At 40.4% G+C, this 27,178-nt stretch overlaps 1 protein-coding gene across 3 annotated transcripts in view; it reads right to left on the reverse strand.

Annotated features, from left to right (window-relative positions):
• DIP2B (disco interacting protein 2 homolog B) overlaps positions 1–27,178 on the reverse strand; it is a 212,302-nt gene that overhangs the window by 98,013 nt on the left and 87,111 nt on the right. For all 3 annotated transcript variants that reach the window (XM_084877351.1, XM_084877349.1, XM_084877350.1), the window contains exons 2-3: positions 20,988–21,059; positions 974–1,102 (exon numbers count right to left, since the gene is read on the reverse strand). In XM_084877351.1, coding sequence (XP_084733477.1) covers positions 974–1,102; positions 20,988–21,059 — 201 coding nt within the window. The remainder of the gene's footprint in view (positions 1–973; positions 1,103–20,987; positions 21,060–27,178) is intronic.

Consider the following 27,178-nt stretch of genomic DNA (forward strand, 5'->3'; position numbering starts at 1 on the left):
GATGTGGTGTTCTCTGAGAGAGCCTCCCCTGTTCGCTTTCGGCCAGTTAGGTACAGAGGAAAATTCGGCTGTGGCATGCAGCCACTGGTTTGTTTGTTTTTTATTGAATACTTCTCCACCCTTCCTTCCAGTGTGAAAATATATTTCTAATAAAATCAGCTCACAAAATGGCTGCCGCAGCTCTGCATCCACATCCGTTAGCTCATTTCTCTGAAGCAGTTTCTGAGAGGAGGCAGCGAACACCCTGTTTTTCAATGTAAAAAATGGTTAAGGTAACTCTGGCTGGCACACGTGAGTCAAAAACTTAGGGAAGGAAAGCAAATCTGTATTCCAGCTCATCTCCTGGCACCATGAATGTGCTGCAGAGACCGTCACGTGCAGCAAGCAGAAGGGGATGGGACGGGCTCACTGCACCCGCACCCCCCGAGGATCTCTGATGTGCTCATCAGTCCCGGACGTGGGGTGGCAGGAGCACGCTCCACTGCCAGCCACAGCATGTCGCCTTTTCCCTTCCCATGGGTACTTTTTAGGTCAAAAGAAATAAAATTTAAGAATTTACTAGTTTGAAATTGCATTGTGAGTTTTTGTTCCAGGTCCATCAGTTAATTAACAGCTTTGGCAAACACAGAAGGATCTGCCTCTTCCAAAAGAGTCCACTGAGCTCTCCCCATATACCACCTGTGTGACCCTAGCCCTCTGTTTTTAGTTAATTATTCGCATTGCCTTTGTACTTGTCTGGTTCCCCATCTGCCCTGGAGCACAGAAATCTCTTATTTGCTGCTGTATCCCCAGTAAATACTGAGTATCTTAGTACCTGGCACGTAATAGGCACTCAATAAATGACTGATGAATGAATCAATATAGACCTGTTGGTACTTCAAGGAAACAGGACAAACATTAGCAGCTCAGAGAATACGCAGTTCATACGAAGTCAGTAAAAACTATGCCACTGAAACTTCCCGTTCCTTCTCACCTGATCGATATCGCTCATCCCTGGCTCCCCCAGATCGAGATCGGTGGTACTTGGAAGGAGCGGAAGTTTGAGCTGCAGATGGAGCAGGTGTCTGGTTTCTATGTTCTTTCTGTGCCGCTGAATCAGTTTCTAAAAAAGGAAGTTTGGAAGATGGTTATCCGATAACAATAATAGCTAACATTTTCTGAGCACTTCACATCATTCCCACAACACTCTGAGGTAGTTTTATTACCCCATCTATAGTAAAGGGTTAGAGAGCTATCATATAATATACCGACAGAAAAATGATAAAGACATCCAGGTAAAAAAATAATCACATTAGAACTGTAACTGTGAATAAGTGATAGGAAAGAAATAGCAAAATGATCTACATAAAATGAGTAAGACATTCCAGAGACTGCAAGAACTGCTGGGGCAGATTTAAGGCCCCTAATCCTACATATAGTACAAAGAGCAGCTTGCAGAGCCTTAGCCTCCCCAAACATAAGTTACTCCAAATAAACAGATCATTTAAGCAAAAGCAGGGTGCTTATTATGCAAACATAGCTGCAAGTCATACTTAGCAGGCCCTCTTCCAACTGGAGCCACACCTGAACTGGTCCTTTCCAGTCCCTGCTCTGTTTCCTTATTCAGCCCTCTTAACATTTACCGTCTCATCAAGAACATGGGTAAGAGCTCTAGCCAGTTTGACTCTGTGGTTGGAGCATCCTGCCCATGGACTGAATGTTTGCTGGTTTGATTCCGGTCAAGGGCACAAACCTTGGTTGCAGGCTCAACCCCTGACTCCAGTTGGGGTACATGTGGTAGGCAACCAATCAATGAAGCCCTAGCTGGTTTGACTAAGTGAATAGAGCATTGGCCTGTGGACTGAAGGGTCCCGAGTTCGATTCCAGTCAAGGGCACAATCCTGGTTGCCAGTAGTGGGTGTGCAGGAGACAGCTGATCAATGATTCTCTCTCATCATTGATGTTTCTCTCTTCCCTTCCTCTCTGTATGCCACCGCTGGGGATTGAGCCCTGGGGATCAAGCTCGTAACCCAGACATATGCCCTACCCTGGAATCGAACCGTGACCTCCTGGTTCATAGGCTGATGCTCGGCTGGGCATGTCACATCATTAAAAAAAAAATTACTGGCATGCTTGAGAAGCCGTGTGTAAGAGGTCTAGCTGACAGTCCCAGCTGAGCCCTGCCTCCCATCTGCACCCTCCCCCACACCAGGCACCAGATGTGAGTGAAGCCATCTTGGGCCTTCCAGACCAATCTGTACACACCAGGTGAAAGCACTTAGTGACCCCAATTGGCACCATGAAGAGCACAAAAAATCACCAACTGAGGCCTGACCCAAATCAGAAGATATAATGTAAAGGTTATTATTTTTTTTTAAAGTTTGATTATTTTTTATACATGGTTTTTAAGAATGCAAAAGAGTAAATTTTAGGAAGCTCTCCACAAAAGTGCTTTTATGAATCTAGAAATGTTTTATTTTTTATAGTTCCTGGTAGCTGCAATTTTTATTACAAAATATATTAACCAAGCAGAACTTATTTAACACTGAGATTTTGAAAGATGACGTCTGAGGTTGCAAACTGAAATCCTAAATTCTCTTGATGATCTACTTCACAGATTATCAAGTTATACTGAAGTCTTAATATTTTCATACCTTGTTCCATTTGTTGGTTTTATTACTCTAAAATAGAAGTCAGCAAACCATAGCCCATGTCTATTTTTATAAATAGTATTATCAGAACACAACCACGCTCATCTGTTTACACACTGCCTGTGGATGCTTTAACACTGTAAAGGCAGAGTTGGTTAGCTGTGGCAGAGACCATATGGTCCTCAAAAACTAAGATATTTACTATCTGTCTCATTACAGAAAAAGCTTGCCACTCCCAGGCTATACCAATAAAAGCTAACATTTAAGTGTTTGCTTTGTGGTAGGCACTGTGCATAGAAAAGCACACATAAAAAGTTTTCACATTTTGTCTTATTCCTCACAACAATCCTATAGTCAGTACTATCAACTTACTATAGAAAAAGAAGCAGAGACATGTATCATTTTATCCAAAGTCACAGAGCCAGAGAATGAGAGAGCCAAGATTCAAAACCAGGTCTGTCTCACCCCACTGGTCTCCACCAGAAAAGGTTATAAAAAGGTTGTGATGCCCTCGCCAGTTTGGCTCAGTGGATAGTGTTGGCCTGTAAATTGAAGGGTCCCAAGTTTGATTCTGGTAAAGGGTACATGCCCCAGTTGCGAGCTTGATCTCCAGTGGGGGGTGTGCAGGAGGCAACCGATCAATGATTCTCTCTCATCACTGATGTTTCCATCTCTCCCTCTCCCTTCCTCTCTGAAATCAACAAAGAATATATTATTTTAAAAAAGGTTATAAAAATTCTCCCAAGACTTTAGTGGAAAGCAATGAGAATTAATAATTTAGTCTGCAAGTATCTAAATGCTTCAGGATTTCAGCAGCTAGACAAGCACTTATGTGTTGTTGTTTTTTTAATCACCTGTCTTTATGTGAAAGATTCTACAAAAAGCCCCTCTAAAAACTTTTGGCCATTCATTAGAGAACTTATTTAAAACATACTTCAATGTGATTTGGGGAACTTAGAAGAGGATATTGGGGCGGGGGGGAGTGTGAATGGTGACAGAAGGAGACTTGACTTGGGGTAGCGAACACACAGTGCAATATGCAGATGATATATAATAGAATTGTATACCTGAAACCTATATAATTTTATTAGCAAATGTCATCCCAATAAGTTTAATAAAAAAGTTAATATATTCCACTTTAACTTTAAATAGAGGACAACAAGTAGGAAGGATCTATTTTTATCTACATGGTCAGATGATACAGGAAGGAAATCACATTAGCACACATGAGGTACCTTGCTTGCAAATAGGCACAGAGAAAATGGTTTGACAGAGCGTCAGGTTTAAAATACTAGCTTTGAATTATTTTTGGGGGGGCATACTGAATATATAGCCAAAGTACCTATTGCTAATAATTTTTTAAATTAAATAAGCAGATTTGCTAGGATTGATCAAACCACCCTGCAAAGAAACATGGTACTTCCAAATTAGGTATTAGTAATCCAGAGTATGAAAGGAATAAATATAGCTTTGCATTTCACAGAAGATGGACAAAATTGGTTCATGTATTTTTACCATTGCGCTCTCACACTTATGCTTTTACTTTGTATTTTTCAATGCAATTAATTAGGATAAAGAAGATAATGTCAGCTAAAGAATAAAAATTTAAACAAAGAAATGATGGGGGGGGGGTGACAGGGGAACTGGGAACTAATACTTTTGTTTGAGGAAGAATTAGAGAGAATGAACATCTTTACTCAGATTATCTATCTAGAGATTATCACAGACCAAACCACAAGAAAATATAACACAAATACAGACATCTAGTGAGAACTGAGAACCAGAGTCAGATGGTACTTAGCTAAGAGATCTACTAAACTGGCACAAAAAAAAAAAAAAAAAAAAAAAAAAAGCCTCACAACACAATAGGCTCTTCACCAGGCAACATTAGAATGATGCTCTGCATGTTTACCTCAGCTCCCTCAGGGACTTAGTCATCCAAGCAGACCAGGTTTCATTTTGGTCTAAAACTTGAGAAACATTTCCTGTAGCTTGCCAGAAATAAAACAAAATATTGATCTGCAGTTTCAATAAGTGCCTGACAAATTTGTTCAGTGACCATTCCAGGTACCCAAATCATATTGTCACAAAAAAACATGGATTCCTGACACAATAATCTTGATTAAAAAGTGTGATACAGCCCTAACTGGTTTGGCTCAGTGGATAGAGCCTGTGGACTGAAGGGTCCCAGGTTCGATTCCAGTCAAGGGCATGTACCTTGGTTGCGGCCACATCCCCAGTAGGGGGTGTGCAGGAGGCAGCTGATCAATGTTTCTCTCCCATGGATGTTTCTAGCTCTCTGTCCTTCTCCCTTTCTCTCTGTAGAAATCAATAAAAAAAATATATTTAAAAAAGTGTAATATATCTACTCCAAGAGAGCCTACCTAAAAGAGAAGTAAAAGGAAAAAAGGGTAAAATGAATCCCTAGGAATTGAGTCACTCACTTTAAGTATAACAGAGGCACTTAATAATGAAATTGTTAATCTTCTTGAATGTGAGTAATTCTCTCCAATTGATATATGAATTCTATAAACTTTTATTCCCAGGTATTTGAGTTTACTTTTTAGAATATGATTTACAAATATATTTTATTATGCATTGAAAAAACTGGAAGCAAATATAGAAAAATATTAATAGCAATTATTTTGTATGGTATATATTTTTCCATAGGCTTTATTGGATTTCTAAAACTTAGAAAAGTTCTCTATTTGGATTATAAAAATAATACATGCTTACTTTAGAACATCAAGATGATAGTAAGAGTAAAGAAGAAAATGAAAATATTTGTTTTTCTTAAGTTAAAGGTCACACCACAAAGAGTAGATTCTTACCATAAATTAAAGTAATATTCAGTCTTCAGCTTCCTAAATAATGACACTATGAGCAGGATATCCTTTTTCCTATCTTCTAAAATCAATTGTCTCAATTTTGGAAGGCTTATTCCCACCTTAGCTTACTTGCCAGGACAACAGTTTGTTGTGGAAGGGGATAGAAAACAATGTGGCTGGGTCTCATCAGAGAGAGGAGGGAGGGTGTGGAAACACAGGGCACAGCAGGGTGTTATTTAACAGCATGTCCAGCATCAGCTGGGCAGGCAAGATGCTGCCTAAAGAGGAATCATTCCCTGGCCAGGGTTTCACCCTCCAACCCGACGACAGGAATTACCTGGGGCCCGAAAGTAGAGATTTCTCTATTTAGAATAAGGTATGTACAGTTCCACTACCACAGTAAGACGACAAAAGCAAAGACAGAATTAACAATATATTAACATAATTAGACAGTATATGCCATGAAAAATAGGTTGACTATAAAGACTCATGAAAAGGTCCAAATGAAACATCCTATATAATAAAACCCTAAAATGCTAATTATCCCCTCAGGCGGTTGTCCGACTGGGAGACTAGGAGTTCAACTGCTCGCTATGATGTGCGCTAACCACCAGGGGCAGCGTGGACATGACGGGCATTGATGATGCACTGCAACCTCTCGCCGGCTACCGGGGGGGCAGGGGTGACGGGGACAGTGGTATGGTGATAATGCAAGGTGTCTGCTAAGCTCACTCTCACTCCCCCTGCTACCCTCCCCCGAACGCCAGGGCTTGCACGTCGGGGAAGCCCCCATGTTATGGTGCCAGGCGCCCGTGAGGAGCCCGCCCTGCACCTGTGGGGCCTCTTTCGGGTGAGCTGGGCCGCAGCTGCCTGAACCACAGGGGTCTGTGAGTTCGCACAGGAACCAGTCTGTGAGGGCTGCTGAAAGAGAGCACTCTGCCTGCCGCCTGCCTGACTTCTGTGCGGCAGGGCAGGGCGGCCCAGGGACCCACATGTGCCTTGGTCTGCGGTATCCGGCCGCTCACTGCATCTCCACCTGGGGACTCAGGCGGAGAGGAGTGTGAGGGGGTCTGGGGCCCCAGGTGCTGCCCTCCCACGACAGACACTTGTACTCTGATCGCCAGCCAGGCCTAGGGACTGCACCTGCGCACAAATATTATGCACCCGGCCTCTAGTCAAGCCATATAAGAATACAAAGTATGTATATAATATGATTACAACTGTGTATGTTAAAACTACAGGGGTGAGCAAAAGTAGATTTGTTTGTATGGAAAATAACATAATTAATAAATAACTAAACAAGAATAAACTGTTTTGTGTACTCATAACTGTAAACCTACTTTTTCCCACCCCTGTATTCATACACAATTATAAGGATCAGATGGGACGAAAAGTTCCTAAGTAGCTGGAATTAGGGTGTGGTGAGCACTCACATTTTTTAGTGTTTTGTTTAAAGTTATATATAAAATCAAAGTAATTTAAAAAGGCACCAAATACAAATAAATGCTAGAATAACAGCTGCCAACTTAAATCAAGCATTCTTCAAAACGGCTACATTCTAGTGTGAAACATATTTGAGATCCAAAGAAAAAGATTACTTACTAATTTTCATACAGTGACAGCTTCAGTTTGCGGGTTCCTGAACTTTCAGTCTGTTATGCAGAATATCCACTAGGGGTCACCATTATGTTTAAATAGTGATGCGTTACAAGGTTTAACAGTAAGTTTAAGAAAACCTACAAATTTCAACTTCTTTTACAACACAAAGCCTTCTTTCTCCATGATCAACATGTACATAATTTATGTGGAAAGAGACATCAGACTCTTCTATGATTCTATTGTTTGAATACAATAACAATGATAACCTAAAAAAAGAAGCTGCTATTTAACAGTATAAAACTATGCAAAACTTTCCATTCAGGAAGGTGGAAGAAAGCAAGCCTCAGTTTTTCATCTTTCACCTCTGCTGATGATTTCACAGATATTCTCACATGTGAGAGGAATACACTCAAGCAGGATGTGCTCTGAGAATCAAGGAAAAAACATTCAAATTTTTAGGAGTGAACAGAGCAGACACATTCATTGATTGGTCTTGGTGCTAGTGTCCAGAGAAGAAATATATTAATAACTGATCGCCAGTTCACATATGTCTTTTATATGTGAAATGTGCAGAAAAGGAAAAAGAACAAGGCTCTCTGAGGCCACATAATGGGGAATTTAATCTGTATTAGAGCTTCAGAGAAGATCTATTAAAAAGAGACATTGATGTAGGCTTTAGCTAGGCAGAGAGAGGTAAAAGCCACCTCATACAAAAGCATGGTACTTGTAGAAGTCCGGTGAGGAAGAAAAATCTTGACAAGTCTAAGAAAGACTCCAGTGAAAGATGTAAAATGATACAAAATGAGGCTGGAGAAGAAAAGGGAGGTCAGGTCACTGGTCCTAAGCCAAAGGCGCGGCCTTTGAAGGGACTTCAACAGGAAATGACAGAATAACTAAGATAATACATTTCTATGGCTCTTTTAACTTTCGTGACACACCATCTCCTTTTATCTTTACAATAACACCATCTAATAGATACCAGCAAGGAAGCAGGACACCCACCACAGATTAATCTGTTTTTCTCTAGTGAGAATGTGTCAATAATCACCTTGAATCATTAGAATGGGAGTCTCCAGTCCACTCCCAAGCCAAAAAGGGTGGATGAGGATACCTTGAATCACTCAGGGAATCTCCCCTGGGAGCTAACGCACCTCTGAGTCACTGAGGAGAGTGTTCCTCAGAAGGACAGGAGACTAACCTCACTCATTGCCTGCAGGAGAGAATGACGGTGTTTGCATTTGGAATCTGGAAAAGGGGCCATCAGCCTGATTCCTAGGGGTGGATACTGGGAGAGAGGGATGCTGGGAGTTCTGGGTCTGCGAAGTGGCCAGCATCTGAACAGATCCTAGGCCCACCGCTTCCTGGGCCATTTAGTATCAGGAAAATGCTGTGCCTGGGGCTGAAGGAGTACCATACCAAGAGCTGTGCCTTGAGAATACAAAATGGTACACCTTGGCCCAGCTGAGCACAGTGGGCTCCTCCATCAGAATGGGAAGGAGGCTCATCTGTGGGTCAGCATTACTGGTCACAAGGAAGGAGCAGTGTTCACAGCACCCCATAAGCACCGAGACGCAGCAGGCTGTGGGGCTCTTCGCTTCTGGGTGTGGCAGCTGCCCATCATTCCTTTGGCACTACCTAGATCCCACTCCGTTCTTGGACAACTCAGGAGGAAAGAGAAGCCCCAAGAGGAAGAGAGCAGACTTCCTTCTGATAAGGCATATGGGGACAGATCTGATTACAATGTATGCTCCACTTCACAGTGACTATGACACTATGCAACCCTAGCAAATGAAGGGCAGAGCAGGAATAAATGATTCCATATTCTTTCCATTATGATCCTCACTTGGGAAGGAACTTTTAAATCAAAATGAGATAAAAGACAATACATCCCACCCTCCACTCCTCCACACACAAAGAGGCCTACTAAATATTTATGTAGTTGGAAATGTTCTATAGCATTCCAAAGTGCTATTCCAAATTTCAGTAGTTGGTTTTAAGTTCATTTCCCTTTGAATTTCCACAGTACTTTGTTTAGAACTGTCGTACAGTACTTATTTGACTTTATCTTTTATAGTCTTGATTTGTATACCTTATGTTATCTCTCCTACTATAGTATAAATAACTTGAGGTCAGAGGCTGGTCTTAACTCATCTTGTATCTCTAGCAGTAATTGACTCTGGCTAGGTCTTATGCATTGCCAGCACCCAGTATTTTGGTTAAAATAAGTAATTAAGATCTTGTCTGTCTCATTTCCACCAATGATAGTGGGTAGTTAGAAAAAACAAAGACAAAAATGAGGAGATAACAATGTACAGGATATGATGAGTGTAAAGCTGAAAGGCTGCTCATTTGGGTATCTCTACCATATAAGCTTTATGCAAAAATGTGTGCCTCTCAGAGATTTCATACAATTACAGGAAGTCATCAAGAGGCCTCTATCCTTGAGATGAGTTACCAGGGACTTTAGAGAGAGAGGATAGAACATGGGGCTTTCTTTTGTTTCATTTTAACTTAGTCATATACCACTTGCACAATCTCAAAGGTAGGACTGAACACAGAAGAATATGATGAAAGAGGCGTGGAATAACTATTATAACAAAAGCAGCACACGTGCACACATACGGGAATACTGGTGCGCAAATACCTTCTCCCAAAATAAGCAGCAATCACAAGAGTAATCCAAATTTGGGAAAAACCTTTGGGTCACCAAAACTTCTTACCTAGACAAGCTAGAGAATGTTAATATATAACCACATTCAGAATGTGTTGTCTTACCCCTAAAAGGGCAATAGGTAAAGGTCTGGGGTTAAAATAATGTGGCAATCTGGGCCAAGAGCAAGTTAACCAATGCAATCCTATTTTGAAGCAGGAGACACATAAAACTAAATAAAGCAAAAGATAGCAGAACAAAGTCAAAGGAAGAAAATCAAACACACAAAGGTCACAATCTCAAATACACAGACAGAATGGAATGCTTAGAACAATGGCATCAAAACCAGAAGCTGCAATACTATCCTAAAGCAAAAGATGTGGAGTCCTGAAGGAGATGCCACCGCTGAACCTCAAGGGCAATTTAAACAGCGGGAGAGTTGCAAAACAGAGCTGAGGCAGGACTCTGCTCAGGCCCATCCAGAGGAGGGAGGCCTCCCAGTTTCAACACCTTCCTGGGCTGTTGTGGAGACAGTATGATCAGCTTGCTGGTGAACAGCCAAAGGAGCTACTAAGATCTTTGAGATTTTTTTCTTTATAATTAATTTTTATTATTTTTACATTTATATTTGAAATGTGAATATGTCAAAATTGTTAATTTATAAAGGTATAATTATAGACATTCCTTATAACGAGTACAACTTGTAAGAAAATAAATGTAAATTAACCAATGTAGAATTTTAATTTCTATTCCTCCATTATAAAACTGAAAAAGTGTATATTCAATTTTATCTTCATATTTGACAAAATGTTATGTGACTGATCTATGCTAATTATTCTTTATTACTCAGTTGTGAGAAATTACAATGATTTCATTCATGCTAATCATGTAAATGAGAACTATGTTTAAAAATATTAAAGGATTTGAATTTTGTTCTCTATTTGAACCAAACAAAAGAATGAAAATGTATAAATTTTAATCTGCTGTGATAAAATTCATAAGAAAACTGCATAAATTTTGAAAATTTAAAAGTATCTTTACTGACTTTTAGAGAGAAAGGGAGAAAGAAACATCGATGAGAGAGCAATCTCCTGCATGCCTCCTACTGGAGACTGGACCTGTGCCTTGAGCTGGAATCAAACCAGCAACCTTTGGGTGCATGAGAGGATGCCCAACCAACTGAGCCACACCAGCCAGGGCAGATCTGAATTTTTAACAATTACAATGCCTATTGTCCAAAATCAGTTTCTGAAATCCCTTCCTTAAAGAAAACTTTAGGGAGCATATTTATGTATGTACACTACAGAGATCTTTTAGAGTGATAGAAATTATCTTTGCACCGATACTTTAAATAGAAATATATTATATATATATATGGCTAATATGCTAAGTGTCCAACTGTCTGATCGATCATTATGACGCACACTGAACACCAGGGGGCAGACACTCAACACAGGAGCTGCCATGATGTGCACTGGCCATTTACAGAGAAATGGTGCAGTGGACCTGAAGCCCATAAAGCAATACTCGGTTTTCCCTAAGTGGGACACAGGCCCTGCCACCACCTCGAGTGACAGCCCACCAAATCTCAGCCAATGCTGCCAAGACCCCATGGCAAAATGCGGCTCACAGCCCAGCCAGAAATGGTGGCTATGGGTGCTAAGTAATGATGTCATGTAGCAATGCCTGGCTTCTTCTCCCTAGCGATTGGCCATCCTAATATATAAAAACCTTGGATCCGTCACATCCACAACGACTGGAAGCTTGACCAACTGGAAGCCAGTCCTGCAGTCAGTTCTGGGTTGCCATAATGACCCAGCACTGACTATTGAAGGGGCTGCAAATCAGGCCCGGAGAGAAGCCTGAAGAGAGAAGCACGATCTGATCCGTAGTCTCTGTGGCATCTGTTGATCAGCACTTGCCTCTCTTTGTTTCCAGGCCTGGCCAGCAGCTGTGCCTCAATTTCTCTCTAGGCCTCCCCGGGGCTGCTGTTCAGTCCTGCCTTTCTGATCAGGCCCTGCTGATAGGCCCAGAGTCGGTGACTGACATAGAAACCAACCAATCAGAACCAAATCTGGATCAACTGTGGGAAGCCAATGGCTGCCTAGGAGGCAGAGCTTTTAATGCTGACTGGAATACAAACTGACAAATCGAAACCAAATTGGCTGGCAGAGGAGGGCATTTGGGGATAAGACCAGGTAGGCAGGGGAGGGCATTTGACGGCAAGATTAGGCCGGGAGGGGAGGGTACTTGGGGGTGACCAGGCTAGTAAGAGAAGGCCATTGGGAGCGATTGGGCCAGCAGGGGAGCAGTTAGGTGTTAATCAGGCTGGCAGAGGAGTGGTTAGGGGGGGATTAGGCTGGCAGGCAGGTGAGCGGTTAGGAGCCAGCAGTCCTGGATTGTGAGAGGGATTGGCTCTAAACTGGCAGCTGGACATCCCCTAAGGGGTCCCAGATTGGAGAGGATGCAGGCTGGGCTGAGGGAAAACCCCCCCTCAGTGCACGAATTTCATGCACTGAGCCTCTAGTCTATAAATATAAAAGGCAAATATGCTAAGTGTCTGTCTGCGTAATGATGCCGGCTTCCTCTATCTAGTGAATAGCCTCCTTGCAGTTTCTTCAGCCCAGGAACCTGACTTGCTTTATAGCCAGGTGCAAACATTTTACACTTTAACTAAATGTCTGTGAAGTGTTTTCCTGTGCCTCATGTCATTTGAGCCTCACAGAAGTCCTGGAGTAGGCAGATAGGAGACTTAATAGAATACTATTTTCTTTTCATTAGCCAAAAAACAGAGATTTAGAAAGCATAGAAACTTGACCCGACTAAAAAGAAATAAGAAATGGTGGACCTTGAAAATGATTTCAGGTGTTCTCACTGTGCAGAATATAGTCAGACACTGCTACAGTTAAATATTTTACCCTTTGTTCTCCCTGCATGATCTGCAATAATAATCTGCTTCGTGTTGACATTTACTGCCTTGTTGCTGACAATTACCTGAAAGAGAAGTTGGGGTGCTTCACTGGGCTGAATAAATTTTAGCTAAATCAGAAAGCAGGTCTAACTAAGCAAGTTTATTCTATATCTATAAAAAGCTAACTTGACTCATGCATGCGCAATACATATAAAGCTCTCGCTGGTGCCAATCGCATGTGTGCATTTCAATCTGTCATTGCTGATCATTAATTTGGTTGACACTTCTATTATAAAGGGCAAATAGCAATATTAAAATATTTCTTCTAATTAATTTAATTTCAATGGGCAAGATTTGTGCACTGGGCCACTAGTGTTAGGATAATGGATTCTGATTAAAAACGAGCACTTATATCTGTCCTCACTCTTTTCCAAAATGCCACTAGAATGATAATGAAGGCTTGTAGCAGGACAAGAAAACAATCAGTTCAGATAAATACAAGGAGAGAGGCTGTACCAAGCGTTGTCTCTACAAAAATAATAATGAAACTAATAGATTAATTGTGTAAGAAAGAAAGGAAATGTAATCCTAGTAAACCAAGTGACTTAACTGTGACCAATCTTTACATAATCATAATATATTATAATAATCGTAAAAATAAACAGTGAATGTTGACTTAGCAATAAAAAAGCAATATATTGAACATACAGCCCAGAATGAGTATAAGGAGATGTGAAGAACAGGGGAAAGGGGAAAAGGGAGTGTGTGGTGTCTGTGTGGCGGAGGGAGGAATATGTAAGATTGAAAAATTCTCATTTCCTTTTTAGTAAGAGATTAATAAATCCTGCCAAAGCCGGTTTGGCTCAGTAGTAGAGCGTCGGTCTGCGGACTGAAAGGTCCCAGGTTCGATTCCGGTCAGGGGCATGTACATTGGTTGCGGGCACATCCCCAGTAGGGGGTGTGCAAGAGGCAGCTGGTCGATGTTTCTCATCGACGTTTCTAGCTCTCTATTTTTCTCCCTTCCTCTCTGTAAAGAATCAATAAAATATATTTTTTTAAAAAAGAGAGAGAGATTAATAAATCCTGTCTCAAATTGAAAAAAGTCAAGAGAGGTGGTAAAATGTTACTTAGAAACACAGAGTAAAAGCCAGGAGAAACAGAAGAATTGAAGGAAGGAATCTCCGGGGGAAAAGAGGATGCTGCTTATTTTTGTTGTTAGAAACCGCCTACTACCATTTGATTATTTAAAATAAATGCATTAATTTGATTTAAAAATAAAAATAAAGAGAAATGTTAAATCTCAGATGAGAAGCAACATACTGTGTACAGTCTTGAAGTTTAGTAGATCTAACTGGAAAGGTTAACTGAGGATGGAGACAAGCTGCCAATCTGAAATCTGCTTCTTTCATTACCTGACACTTTCCTCTTCTAAAAGAGATGTTTATTAAAGGAGATACTGGGAATTCTAAATGTTCTTCCTGTTCAGTTCCACAGACACTTATAGAACATTTATTATATGCCAGGTACCAATGCTAAAAACTTGGAACATAAAGAATAAAAATGACAATAATAATCTTTAAAAACATTCCTGACTTTAAAGATCTTAAGATTCTACAATATTAAAGCTAGTCCATTACTTGTATTCAAAGGAGTATCTTAAAGATTAGATCACAGAATCAGCCCAGGAGAGTTGCTCACTAACACAAAACTTTTCATTTTCCTGAAACTCCAAGAGTAGCCAAGAATGACTAATTTACAGAGGAGTTAAAGTATTTGTGGTTTGAGAATGCAATTCTTTGAGGCATTCCAAAAGAGAGTTAATTTCTGGCTTCTTTCCCTACAAGTATGCTAATTCGGACATGGGGAAGCTTTATATGGAGGCTCGAGAGCTTCCAACCACTGAAAGATGTTCTCTGGGCTCTTCTCTTCAAAGAACAGATGGCTCAGAATGAAGAGATGTGAAGCTACCATACTTTCATTTCTCCCAGGCCTCTCACAGTGAGAGCATTTTGAGACCCTGATAATGATTTTAACCTTTATCAAGATATGAATTTTTCATATAGCATGACCCTTACAGATAAAGTTTGGGTTTTATTTAACTAAAGAAACAACAATCAGTTCCAAAGTTGGAAGATGTGATTTTCTTTTTTTCTTTAAAAAAAAATAAATATTTTATTGTTTTTTTACGGAGAGGAAGAGAGAGGGATAGAGAGTTAGAAACATCGATGAGAGAGAATCATCGATTAGCTGCCTCTTGCGCACCCCCTACTGGGGATGTGCCCCTGACCAGAATCGAACCTGGGACCTTTCAGTCTGCAGGCTGATGCTCTATCCACTGAGCCAAACCAGTTTCAGCTGTAAGTAATTTTCAAGGATAATTCTGACACACCATATTTTTGTCATACAGTGACTTTAGAATCTAATCCCTGTGATATTAGCGAATTACATTATGCTCATCATTAACCAAAATTGTCCTTACTTGACTTCCACTAATTTCTAAGTATTTTATTCAAATCTTGTATTCTCTTCCATATTTTTCCATTCTCCCTCTTACATTCTTAATTATTTTCTAAAATCTTAAAGATTTATGTAACATTTAAGAAATCTAAAATATATGTAAATATGCAACCCAAGATAACTCAACTCCAAATCAATTTCATAAAGAAAATTATTCCCTAAATTTTTAGATAATATAAATTTTTAGAAAAGTATGTACATAATTGTTCTAATAATACAGAGCAGCAGGCAGTATTAATTTTTTGTTTCAAAAGAGACCAGTGGAGAATGTTACTTTTATACACTACACTCAAGCAGCCACCCTCACAATGAAGCATGTTGCACCTGGAGAGCATGACATCTATATGGTAATGGCAAGAGTTTGGAAGAGACTGAATCCCTATAGAAGTAAGGAGTAGGAAACTCCTACTAACAGCAGTAAAATGAGTTTCATTTCATTCTATCTCAGACATTAATATAATTCAGGAAGTTTAAATTTTTCATTCCAATTCCACTAAAAAAATCAAACTAAATACCGTCTTCAAAGTCTACAAAATTATGGGATAAATAAGCCAAGGAGTATTCTCTATTTTTTTTACTAGAGAACCTAATAAATATAGATTATCCACCAGCCCACAACCGACCCTTTTGGGGAAAGACATGAATAGGTTTAAGAACAAAGGTGGACAAAGAAAATAATAAACATTAAAAAAAAAAATTCTATTTAACTTAAAAAAAAAAAAAGAATAAACATGAATTGAGAGAATTTACCACGAAGAAAGAATCATTAGGAAGAAGGAAATTGAACTGAGAGGAAGAAGTGATATACAAATGAAGAATGAATAAAGAAACAATATTAACCACCATTAACTACATAAAACAACAATAATAATTGATAATTGAGGAAGCATATAAACAAGGTGGCACTAAAATGAAAGATGGGCAGTGATGGTAGTAAACATAAAATCATTTTAAAGCCCTTGTGTTCCTTGGGAAAAGAATTAAGATGTTTAATAACTCTAGACAGTTTAGATTTTTTTTTAAAGCCTTAAAATTGAAACATTACAGGAACAAAGACAGCTACTCATGATAAAAGGAATAATACACACAGAAGACATAATATGTACCTACCAGTAGAAACATACTTTTAAAACCTGTAAAACAAAACTTTACAGAGCTATAGGGAAAACTAACAAACTCAGTCATGGTACAGATTTTTCAACACACTATCAGAACTGATAGAGCAAATAATCAAAAAGTTAATAAGAACAGAAAAGATCTGAACAGTTTGGTTAAATAGTTTGAATTAATGGACCAAAACCATCCACTCAACAAATAAAACACAAATAGATGAGTTATAGAAATTTACCAAATACTAGGCCTGTCTTAACAGGTAACGAAGACTTAATTTTGTACAAGCATGATCTCTTGACCAGTGAAATTAAGAAACAGTTATCTGCCCTGGTCAGTTGCTAAGTGGTTAGAACATCAGCCCTCGGGCCAAAAGGTTTTAGGTTTGATTCCCAGTAAAGGGCACTTTGGTTGCAGGTTCCCCAGCCCTGGTAGGGGCATGTGCCAGAGGCAGCCAAACGATGTGTCTGTCTGTCTGTCTGTCTCTCTCTTCCTCTCCCTTCCCCCCTTCCCCTTCTTTTCCACTCTCTCTAGAAATCAATGTAAAAAATACCCCCAGGTGAGGATTAAAAACAACAACAACAAAACCCCTCAAATATCTTAGGAAAGAAGACAGAAAATCTAAGCATCCAATTCAGGAAATTTTTTAAAAGTTCTAACAGTGTTAGAATATAAGAAAGGAAATATATATATATGAGCAAAAAATTATAAATAAAAAATTAAAGACATGCTTAAAAATATCAACAAAAATGAAAAGCTTGTTCTTTGAGCTTCTGGGAAGACTGATCAACAGAAAAGAGATACAAGAAAACAATATAAACAAAGCAACAGCTTTAAAAACAAAGAGAATAATGTGGATAACAGAAACTATACACTTTAACAAAACTGGCTAGTGAAGAAACAGAAAACTGATAGAACTTAGTGACCGATAAGAGATGGGGCCTGGAGGAGATGCTGAGGATGACTTTGAAGACTATAACTTGCTAGGTTTATGGATGTGAGCTCCATTTATTCAGAAGGAGGAAACTAGGAGAGAGGCATTGAAGCAGGATGGATATTTTTTTTGGTTAGTTTTATAGTATGTATGTACTGTATACATGTAGGAGGAGTTGGTGCTAGTGGTAGGCGTGGTGTAAGTCATAAATTTAATGGCTATGTTTGGATATGTTGAAATAGAGGTTCCTTTCAGATATATAAATGGAGATGTTAAGTATGCAATTAGATCTAGGATCAGGAGCTCAGGAGATCTGGGTTGAAGATACCTATGGGAGTTACCTGTATTTAAATGATAATTAAAGCCACAAGTATGGCTGAAATACCCTAGGCAAATAGAGCACTGGTTCTCAAAATGTGGTCCCTCAACCAGGAACCTAGGCCAATTCTTGGGCCCATCCTGGACCTTCTGAATCAGAAACCCCGAGAATGGGGACCCACAATGTTATTAACAAGCCCTCTGGTGATTCTGATGCAGGCTAAAATTTGAGAACCATATATAGAGTGAGACATCAATAGGGCTTGGGACCTTGCCTTGAGAGTTCCAACATTTAACAGAGCAGAATGAGCCCCCCCAAGATGACTAGGAACAGCAGGAAGAGGGAATTAGGAAAATGAGGAGTGTTTCAAAACAAGTGTTTCAAGAGGTAGAGTGGCAAAGACTACTGCAATATCACTTACTGAAAGGATTGGAATGAGCTGAGAAGCGAGCAAGAGTTGAGAAAAGAAAGATGTAAGTACAGATAATTCTGAGCAGTTTGATCATCAACAGGAGAGAGAGGGTGGAGCTGGAAGATGCTGACAAGGAAGGATTTTTTAAAATTTTTTATACAACAGTAATAAGCATGATAAACTGCCAAGGGGAAGAATCTGGATGAGAGGCAGAGTGACAGTACAGGAGAGATGGGGAAGGGATGGCGATAGCATACTTTAGAGCAGCGGTGGCCAACCAGTGGTCTGTGAGGTCCGAAAGGTTGGCGACCGCTGCTTTAGAGACAGGGGCTGTGCAGCTATCTGCCTCGGCAGGAGGAGCACTTTATTGCCAACAGTGTTTAGAACTGCTCTACATGGTGACAATAAAAGGCTGGCCAATTTGTTGTTGGTTTTATTGTCACTTTTTAAATTCCTACAGATCCTGTACCCAATTCCCACTGCCCTCTCCTTGTTGTCACTGAATAATACCCTGTTTCCCCGAAAGTAAGACAGTGTCTTATATTAATTTTTGCTCCCAAAGATGCACTAGGTCTTATTTTCAGGGGATGTCTTATTTTTCCATGCGCTAGGTCTTATTTTTAGAGGATGTCTTATTTTCGGGGAAACAGGGTAGTATAAGGTATCTGAAGAAGGGTAAGGGGATGGGACTTACAGCACAAGAGGAAGAACTATCCTTGGATAAGAGGGACAGATTACCTTTTTTTAAAAAATATATTTTATTGATTTTTTACAGAGAGGAAGAGAGAGAGAGAGAGAGAGAGAGAGAGAGAAACAATCGAAGAGAGAGAAACACTGATCAGCTGCCTCCTGCACTCACCCCATTGGGGATATGCCCGCAACCAAGGTACATGCCCTTGACTGGCATCGAACCCAGGACCCTTCAGTCCGCAGGCTGACTCTCTATCCACTGAGCCAAACCGGTTTGGGCCAGATTACGTTTTTAACCCAGAAGGAAGAAGGTAAACAGGATAAACACAGATGTGGCAAGTGGGGTGGTTGGTAACAGAAAACTGAAGGAATACCATCAATGGGTTCTATTTCCCCCATGAGGTGATCTGTAAGACCCTTCCTGCTGTAAGACCACTATGTCACATTTTCCTGGCCTACAGCAATTCAACATCTGATTTGTCACATCCACACTCACTAAGCAACCTCCTATTTGTGATCTGGCTTTGCACGGGGCAACAATGTGTTAACCACGCAGACTTGAGTATATCTCAGTGTTTTCTCATAGTAAATTGATCACTGGTTTCCATGTAGCCTGACTACAGATAACAGATCACGGTCCTTTTTATGGTTACATTTCTTACTGAGTTATTTTCTTAGGATCTGATGCTTTTACAGCAAGTGAATAAAGTAAATCTCTGGGCTCACTGAGAAATGGGCCAGGCCCACAATTCATCAGCCAATCAGTGTTCCCCTTCTCTCTCATGCGTTGCTTAGCAAAGGCTGGCTTTCATTAGCTGTCACTGACCCAATTTCTAGTTCTTCCCTCTGAATTCATTTTTAAAAAAATATATTTTATCTATTTTTTACAGAGAGAAAGAGAGAGGGATAGAGAGTTAGAAACATTGATGAGAGAGAATCATCTATCAGCTGCCTCTTGCACACCCTCTATTGGGGATGTGCCCGCAACCAAGGTACATGCCCTTGACTGGAATCGAACCTGGGATCTTTCAGTCCGCAGGCTTGACGCTCTATCCACTGAGCCAAACCAGTTTCGGCTGAATTCATTTCTATATAATCTGTTCATTAAGATATTTTAAACTGGCTGTCACTGCATGACCAGTGGTTTTTGTAGAGAGAAATTTCCAAGAATAATGCAAGAAATAAAACAAGGACCTCAGTAAAACATATTGGTATATCACCATTATTCATTTACTTTCTCCATTATTCATTCAACAAATATTTACAGACTATATACCCTGCATAAGGCTCAATATTAGAACTGTAGGGTATACGAAGTTCTCAAAGTATTTGTAATCAAGACACTAAAAGCAATTAGCTCCATAAAGAATAGGCTTGCAAGAGGGAAATTAGAAAGAGAAAAAAAAAATCCTTAAAAGTAAAAATAAAAAAAATAATAAATAAATAAATAAATAAAAAGTAAAAATAATTAAAGCATCAATAAGCTATTGAAAGAAATCCCGAAATCTGAGTAACTTTAAAAATATGACGACTCAGAGACAGACAGACAGCCTTGCCTGGAAGCAAAGGTTACAGCAACCCCTCTGGAATTGAACACAAAGGTGACTCAGAACTTTGTGATATATAAAGATGTGCCAGGCCCTAGCCCGACAGCTCAGTTAGTTGGACCATCAACCCATATATAATACGTACTAAAAGGGTTCGGGCTCCATTCCCAGTCAGGGCACATATCTAGGTTGCAAGTTCTACCCCTGATTGGGGTGTGTCCAGGAGGCAACCAACTGATGTCTCTCTATGTCTGTCTTCTCTCTCTCTCCCTTCCTTCCTCTCTCTCTAAAAATAAAGACAAAAAACAAAAACAAAAAACATCCTCAGGTGAGGACTTTTTAAAATAATAGTAAAGAACATGGCAGTCTCTTTGCAGAAGAAATAAGTCAGACTTTAAGTTAATTTAAAAGTTAATTTAGGGTTCTTACCCCTAAATCCCCAGGTACTCCAGTACTTGAGCTACCTTGCAATAGTGAATCTCATTCCTTCTTACTTTTGCTCCCCTTGCTCTCTCTCCATCACAGTCTGTGTCCGGGCATAAATAAGATGCAGTTTTTCCATGATCTGGAACTTTCTGCCTTTGAATCATATCAGCTATGCAGATACACTATCACCCAAGCGTTGTGTAAGTGATTTGATGACCTTGGGTATTTTAAAAGTGCCTAGCACACAGCAGATGCCCAGTTAAGATTCATTTCCTCCTTTCTTTCCTTCCGTTTTTTTCTCCCCTCTGGTGAGGAAGGGAGGGAAAAACAGGAACCAACTAAAGACAGATCTGTAAAACAGCATTTTTTGGTGTAAAAATACTGAAAAGGTTTAAACCACTTCTCATTGCTTACCTTGTGTCTGTGGGATGTAAGGAGACAGAAGTTTTGACCTTTTCTTTTCATATCCCTTCTGTGTGATGTCCCCTAAAATAGCAAGAAACAGAAATACGTTATGCATTATTCTTACATGGTGCTTTTCACTGTAAAAATAAAATTGATTACTGAGAACTACAGAATTACCACACAGAGAGTAGGAAAATAATGTTAGCTCTTTGCCAGGGATTCTGCTATGTGTGATTTCCCACAGGCTTGGAGCTGCTTCTTGTGGGAAATGGTAGGGCTTGTCCTTACACTAATCTAGCATAGCAATATGCTGCGTACCATGTCAGATGTTCCTGAGCTCCTAGGTACCCCTTGTTTCCTTGGTATTTAATGTAACCAAAATGGAATGCTGCAGTTTTCAGTTTGAACAAATGAATGCAATTGCTTTGGGAGGTATTCAATTATATTGCTATACAGATCCACATAAAATCAAAAGTCTGGTTAAGGGGAGAAGTCATGGTTCAGGCAATGGGATGGGATTGTTGAAAGGCCCTTCTACACCCTAGTACTTGTGTGAGAACCTGGGTCTGGAACTCCCACATCCTCTCCCTTCAGTTCACTTGTTTGTATTACTGACATCATAAATGTATGTCTTTTTCACAAGGTTAAGTTTTTTTTTTTTTTAATATATTTTATTGATTTTGTACAGAGAGGAAGGGAGAGAGACAGAGAGCTAGAAACATCGATGAGAGAGAGTCATCGATCAGCTGCCTCTTGCACACCCCCACTGGAGATATGCCTGTAACCAAGGCACATGCCCTTGACCGGAATCGAACCCGGGACCCTTCAGTCCCCAAGCCGACGCTCTATCCATTGAGCCAAACCGGTTTCAGCCACAAGGTTAAGTTTTTAAAAGTATAGGTGAAGCACACAAAAAGGACATATACAATAAATATACTAATAATAAAATGAGTAGGAGAAAATGTGCGGTTGAAGTATCAAGAGATACGCTGGGTACTAAAGAAAAGGTAGCAAAGGGATGGGCAGAGCGCAGGGTGAAAAGGAGTAAGGAATACAGAACAAGAAGGCATTGAAGGGAGGATAAGTAATTCAAAGCTGGGGAAATGAATATATGTGGTGAGGTGACATAATGCTGCATTGTTTTTTTTTTTTACTCAGAGAAAACCTTACTTGAAAGTAAAATAAATAAATAAATAAATATAGAAGGGAGGAGAAAGAGAAACATCAATGATGAGAAAGAATCATTGACTGGCTGTCTCCTGCACACCTCCCCACTGGGGATCGAGTCTGTGACCCAGGCATGTGCCTTTGACCAGAATTGAACCTGGGACCCTTCAGTCCACAGGCCAACACTCTAGCCACTGAGCCAAACCGGCTAGGGCAAAAGTCAAAATTTAGTATAAAAAGTAATTTATATATTCAAATTTACAACATGTACCTATTTTTTCATTGATTTTAGAGATGGGGGAGAATGAAACATCAATCTGTTGTTCCACTTACTTATGCATTCATTGGTTGACTCTTGAATGTGCCCTGATGTGGGGCATGTGAGGATGACACTCTAACCAACTGAGCTCCCCGTCCAAGGAAGCACTTACCCATCAGTCAATTTGTGTGTGTGTGTGTGTGTGGGGGGGGGGGGGTGGTGTATGTGTGTGCATATTTTGATGGACCCAGGTTTGAAATCAAGAGTGATGAATGTCAGCTCCTGTTGGCCTCAGTACCTGAACGGTGGGCAGGTGGCAGGACTCACTGATGGGCTCACTCAGGGGAGTAACACTCAAAGATGGCAAGTGTGGCAAGCTCACTTTCTGAAGAGAATGGGCCCAAGAGAGAGTAGTTGTCCCAAAGCCACTACAGTGGCCTGGGCAACTTGGTAGTAGTTTAAATTAAACACAGTGGTAGAGGGATGAAAGTTGAGTGAATTACAAGAGACATAAGGGAGAAAGACTGAATAGGATTTGATGACTGGCTGGATATAGGTGGATAAGACAATTTCTGGCCTGAGCAACCAGGCAGATGGTGATATTCTTTGATAGAGAAATAACAGCAAGAAGTGCCACATTTGCTGAATCGAAGTAAATGAGAGTTGAGTTTAGAAAAAGCCTATGAGACACACAAAAGGAGATGTCCAGTTAACAGATGGATAGATGGATCAAGAACTCAGGAAAGAGATATAGCTTTGGGATCATCAGAATATAGTTAAAAAATAAACTGATAGGCACAATCTGGCAATTTCTATCAAAATTTTGACTCAGCAACTACACTTTTAGGAATTTACACAATGATAACATTCACCCACGTATATAAAAATCAATCTAAGAATATTCCCTGAGGCACACTGGTCAGGACCACAATGCATTTAAAACAAACAAACACCAAACCTTGTCAAATTAGCAAACTACATCCATGTGTTCATTAAGATATTTTAAATTGGCTGTTACTGCTGTGACCTACTACTTTGAAGGGAGGAATTTCCAAGAATAATGCAGGAAATAAAACAAGAACCTCACTGAACTATGTTGGTACAGCACCATTATTCATTTATTTATTCCATTAGTCATCCAACAAATATTTACAGACTATATACCTTGCCCAAGGCTTGATATTAGAACCACGATGGATACAATCCTCCCAACAATATACACAACTAACAAGATACGTGGAAGCCTACCAAAGAAACATTCTTAAAAACAGGAAATCATGTCTTTTATTGCAAAAGAAACAAAGAAGTATTCTTTTATCCCATTCCCCACTCAGAAGCTTCCCTGCCTCCCCCTCTCTCCCTCTCTCCCTCCCTCTCTCACAATTTCCCTCCCTCCTTGGAGGAAACAAAGACCTCTTCTGCTGGCTCTGAACACATCTGATAAAGTGAAATGCTTTTAAATGCTTTCTTTAACGCTTCTCTAGAGTCTCAATCATTCACTGTCAATAAATGATATGGGACAAACTGTTAGATGCGGTATCTTGGACATTAATCCAACCATCTCAGGTTTTGAAAAGCGAATCAAGAGTCTAATTTGGCCACAGCCGGTTTGGCTCAGTGGATAGAGTGTTGGCCTGCGGACTGAAGTTTGATTCTGGTCAAGGGCATGTACCTTGGTTGCAGACATGGACCTTGGTTGTAGAGGTGTGCAGGAGGCAGCTGATTGATGTTTCTCTCTCATCGATGTTTCTAACTCTTTAACCCTCTCCCTTCCTCTCTGTAATAAATCAATAAAATATATATATTTTTAAAAAGAGTCTAATTTGGCCCTACTAATTAGCATCATTAAATTAATAAATGAGCAAAGACATTAAGGAGACCTGGAAGAAGGTGAGGACTATGATGATGAGCAATATATTAACTTAAAAATGCCCTCCCCTTTTCTTTGAACACAAGACCCTGCTCAAAAGTCACCTCTTCAGTGATGCCTGCCACCTCCTGATAGTCACTTCTTCCTGGTGTCCCACAACTCTGACACTTCTAATATACACTGAGCATAGCACTGGTATTTTATGTATTTTAGCTGTAATGCCAGACTGTTCCTAGGAGCATGTCCGTGCAGCATCCACTTACCCTACCATTTTTTATCTCCTCCCAGCACTGGTATTTTAATCATTTATTGACACATCTATGTCCCTACTAGACTGTGCACTTGAGGGCAGGGATGTGTCTTATTTATCTCTGTAGCCTACCCACAGCCTGGCACAATAGATACTTGTTGAATGAGAAACTGAGTGAATTAATAAAATGGAGGCAGTCAGAGAACAATAAATCAAAGAGACATGTACTGGGGTGGAAAACTGGAAATGGAAGAAAGGAGCTGAAAGACTCAAGAAGAGAAATTCAGTGAACGAAAAGTATACTAAAACTTGACAGCTACACCTCAAAAGTGGCCAGAAAGGTGACACTTGGCCTGCCTGAAGAAACAGAACATAAATCATTGGGCACTAAAAGCTGAAGGAACTCCACCTGATATTGGTGTTCCTTTAGCCAGAGAACAAGACCAGGCAGAAGGAACTCCGTTATTGCACATAACTGATTTGTTATTCCACATTTCAGCCACTGCCCATCTATAGTCAGTGCTCTTTTATATACACTAGAGGCCCGGTGCACGAATTTGTGCACCAGTGGGGTCCCTAGGCCTCGCCTGAGGATTGGGTCGAAACCAGCTCTCCGACCTCCTCTGAGGGGTCCCAGATTGCAAGAGGGTGCAAGCGAGGCTGAGGGATCCCACTGGCACATGATCAGGGCCAGGGAGTGACGCAGGAGGTTGGCTAGCTAAGGAAGGACCACAGGAGGGCTCCTGTGTGTGTCCAGTCTGTCTCGCTCCAGTCCCCAATTAGTGGGACCCCAGCAGCAAGCTAACCTACTGAGTGTCTGCCACCTGGTGGTCAGTGCACATCATAGTGAGCAGTTGAGCAGCCTTAGCATATCATTAGCATATTACACTTTGATTGGTTGAATGGACAATTAGAGCAGTGTTTTTCAACCTTTTTTGGGCAAAGGCACACTTGTTTCATGAAAAAAATCATGAGGCACACCACCATTAGAAAATGTTAAAAAATTTAACTCTGTGCCTATATTGACTATATATAAAGTAATTCTCTTGAATAGGAATAAAATAAACACAAAGAAAGTATTTTATAATTACTTTATTATGAAATATTAAGTAAACAAAATAGTGAAAAATTATAAAATTCTTGTCTTGTCTGCACCTACGGCACACCAGGCAACATCTCGCGGCACACTAGTGTGCCACGGAACAGCAATTGAAAAACGCTGAATTAGAGGACCAGACACTTAGCACATTAGACTTTTATTAGAGAGGACTAATAACCCTGTGCACGAATCTGTGCCTGAGTACCTTGCTGCCATTTGCCTCAGCTGGCCACCCGCCCACCACTGCTGGTAGCTCTCAACAGCTCATAGCTCGCTGCTGCCCCCTCCTGTAGCTCTCCACCACGGTAGGCTGGTCGTGACATTACAGCATAATGGATAATTAGCATATTCCTCTCTTATTATATAGGATTTTACTAGTGTTCCGGTGCACAAATTCGTGCACATTGAAAGGAAATTAATTAGAAGGAATATTTAATATTGCTATTCATGTCTTGCTAATGAGAAGAAAATATATATGATTCTACTGAATCTCCTATCTACCTTCTCCAGGACTGCTGTGAGGATCAAATGAGATGAGGCACAGGAAAAAGTTTCACAAACATTTGTTAAATTGTAAAATGTTTGCACCTGGCTATAAAGCAAGTTGGGTTTCTGGGCTGAAGAAACTGCAAGGAGGCTAGTCACTAGGGAGAGGAAGCCAGGTATTGGTTGCTATATGACATCATCACCTGGAGCCCACAGCCACCATTTCTGGGCTGGGCTGGACTGTGGACTGCCTTTTACACCATGATGTCTTGGTAGCATTGGCTGTGATTTGGTGGGGTGTCGCTGCAGGATGGTGGTGGGGCCATTTATTTTTAAGTGGCCAGTGCGCATCAATAGCAGCTCCAGTGTTGAGTGTCTGCCCCTTGGTGGTCAGTGCACATCATTGCTACCAGTCGGATGGATGGATACTTAGCCATACACACACACACACAGAGTGGCCAGATTATTATGATCCCTGAACACATAATAATCTGGTCACTCAGTGTGTGTGTGTGTGTGTGTGTGTGTGTGTATACACACACACACACACACACACATATATATATAGTATATGTATATATATTAGAGGCTCAGTGCATGAATTCATGCATGGGTAGGGTCTGGCCAGTCTGGACATGGGCAGATGGCCGGCCTGCCTGCTGGTCGAACTGCTGATAGAGGGAACAATTTGTATATTAGCCTTTTATTATGTAGTATATAGACTGAGTGGCCAGATTATTATGTGTTCAGAGATCGTAATAATCTGGTGACTCAGTGTATAGATTGATTTCAGAGAGGAAGGGAGAGGGAGAGAGAAAAATATCAGTGATAAGAGAATCATTGATCGGCTGCCTCCTGCATGCCACACACTGGGGACTGAGCCCACAACCAGGGAATGTGCCCTGGCCAGAAATCAAACTGTGACCTCCTGGTTCATAGGTCAACGCTCAGCCGGAAAGTCGGTACTCCTCATTCTCACCACTAAAACAATGTTTTCTAAACTTGCCCAAATTTTAAGAATCACTTCTTAAAATACAAATTCCCAGGCTCCACCTGATTCTGATTCTGA

This window comes from Pipistrellus hanaki (genome assembly GCF_964339955.1).
Source record: "Pipistrellus hanaki genome assembly, chromosome: 3".
NCBI lineage: Eukaryota > Metazoa > Chordata > Mammalia > Chiroptera > Vespertilionidae > Pipistrellus > Pipistrellus hanaki.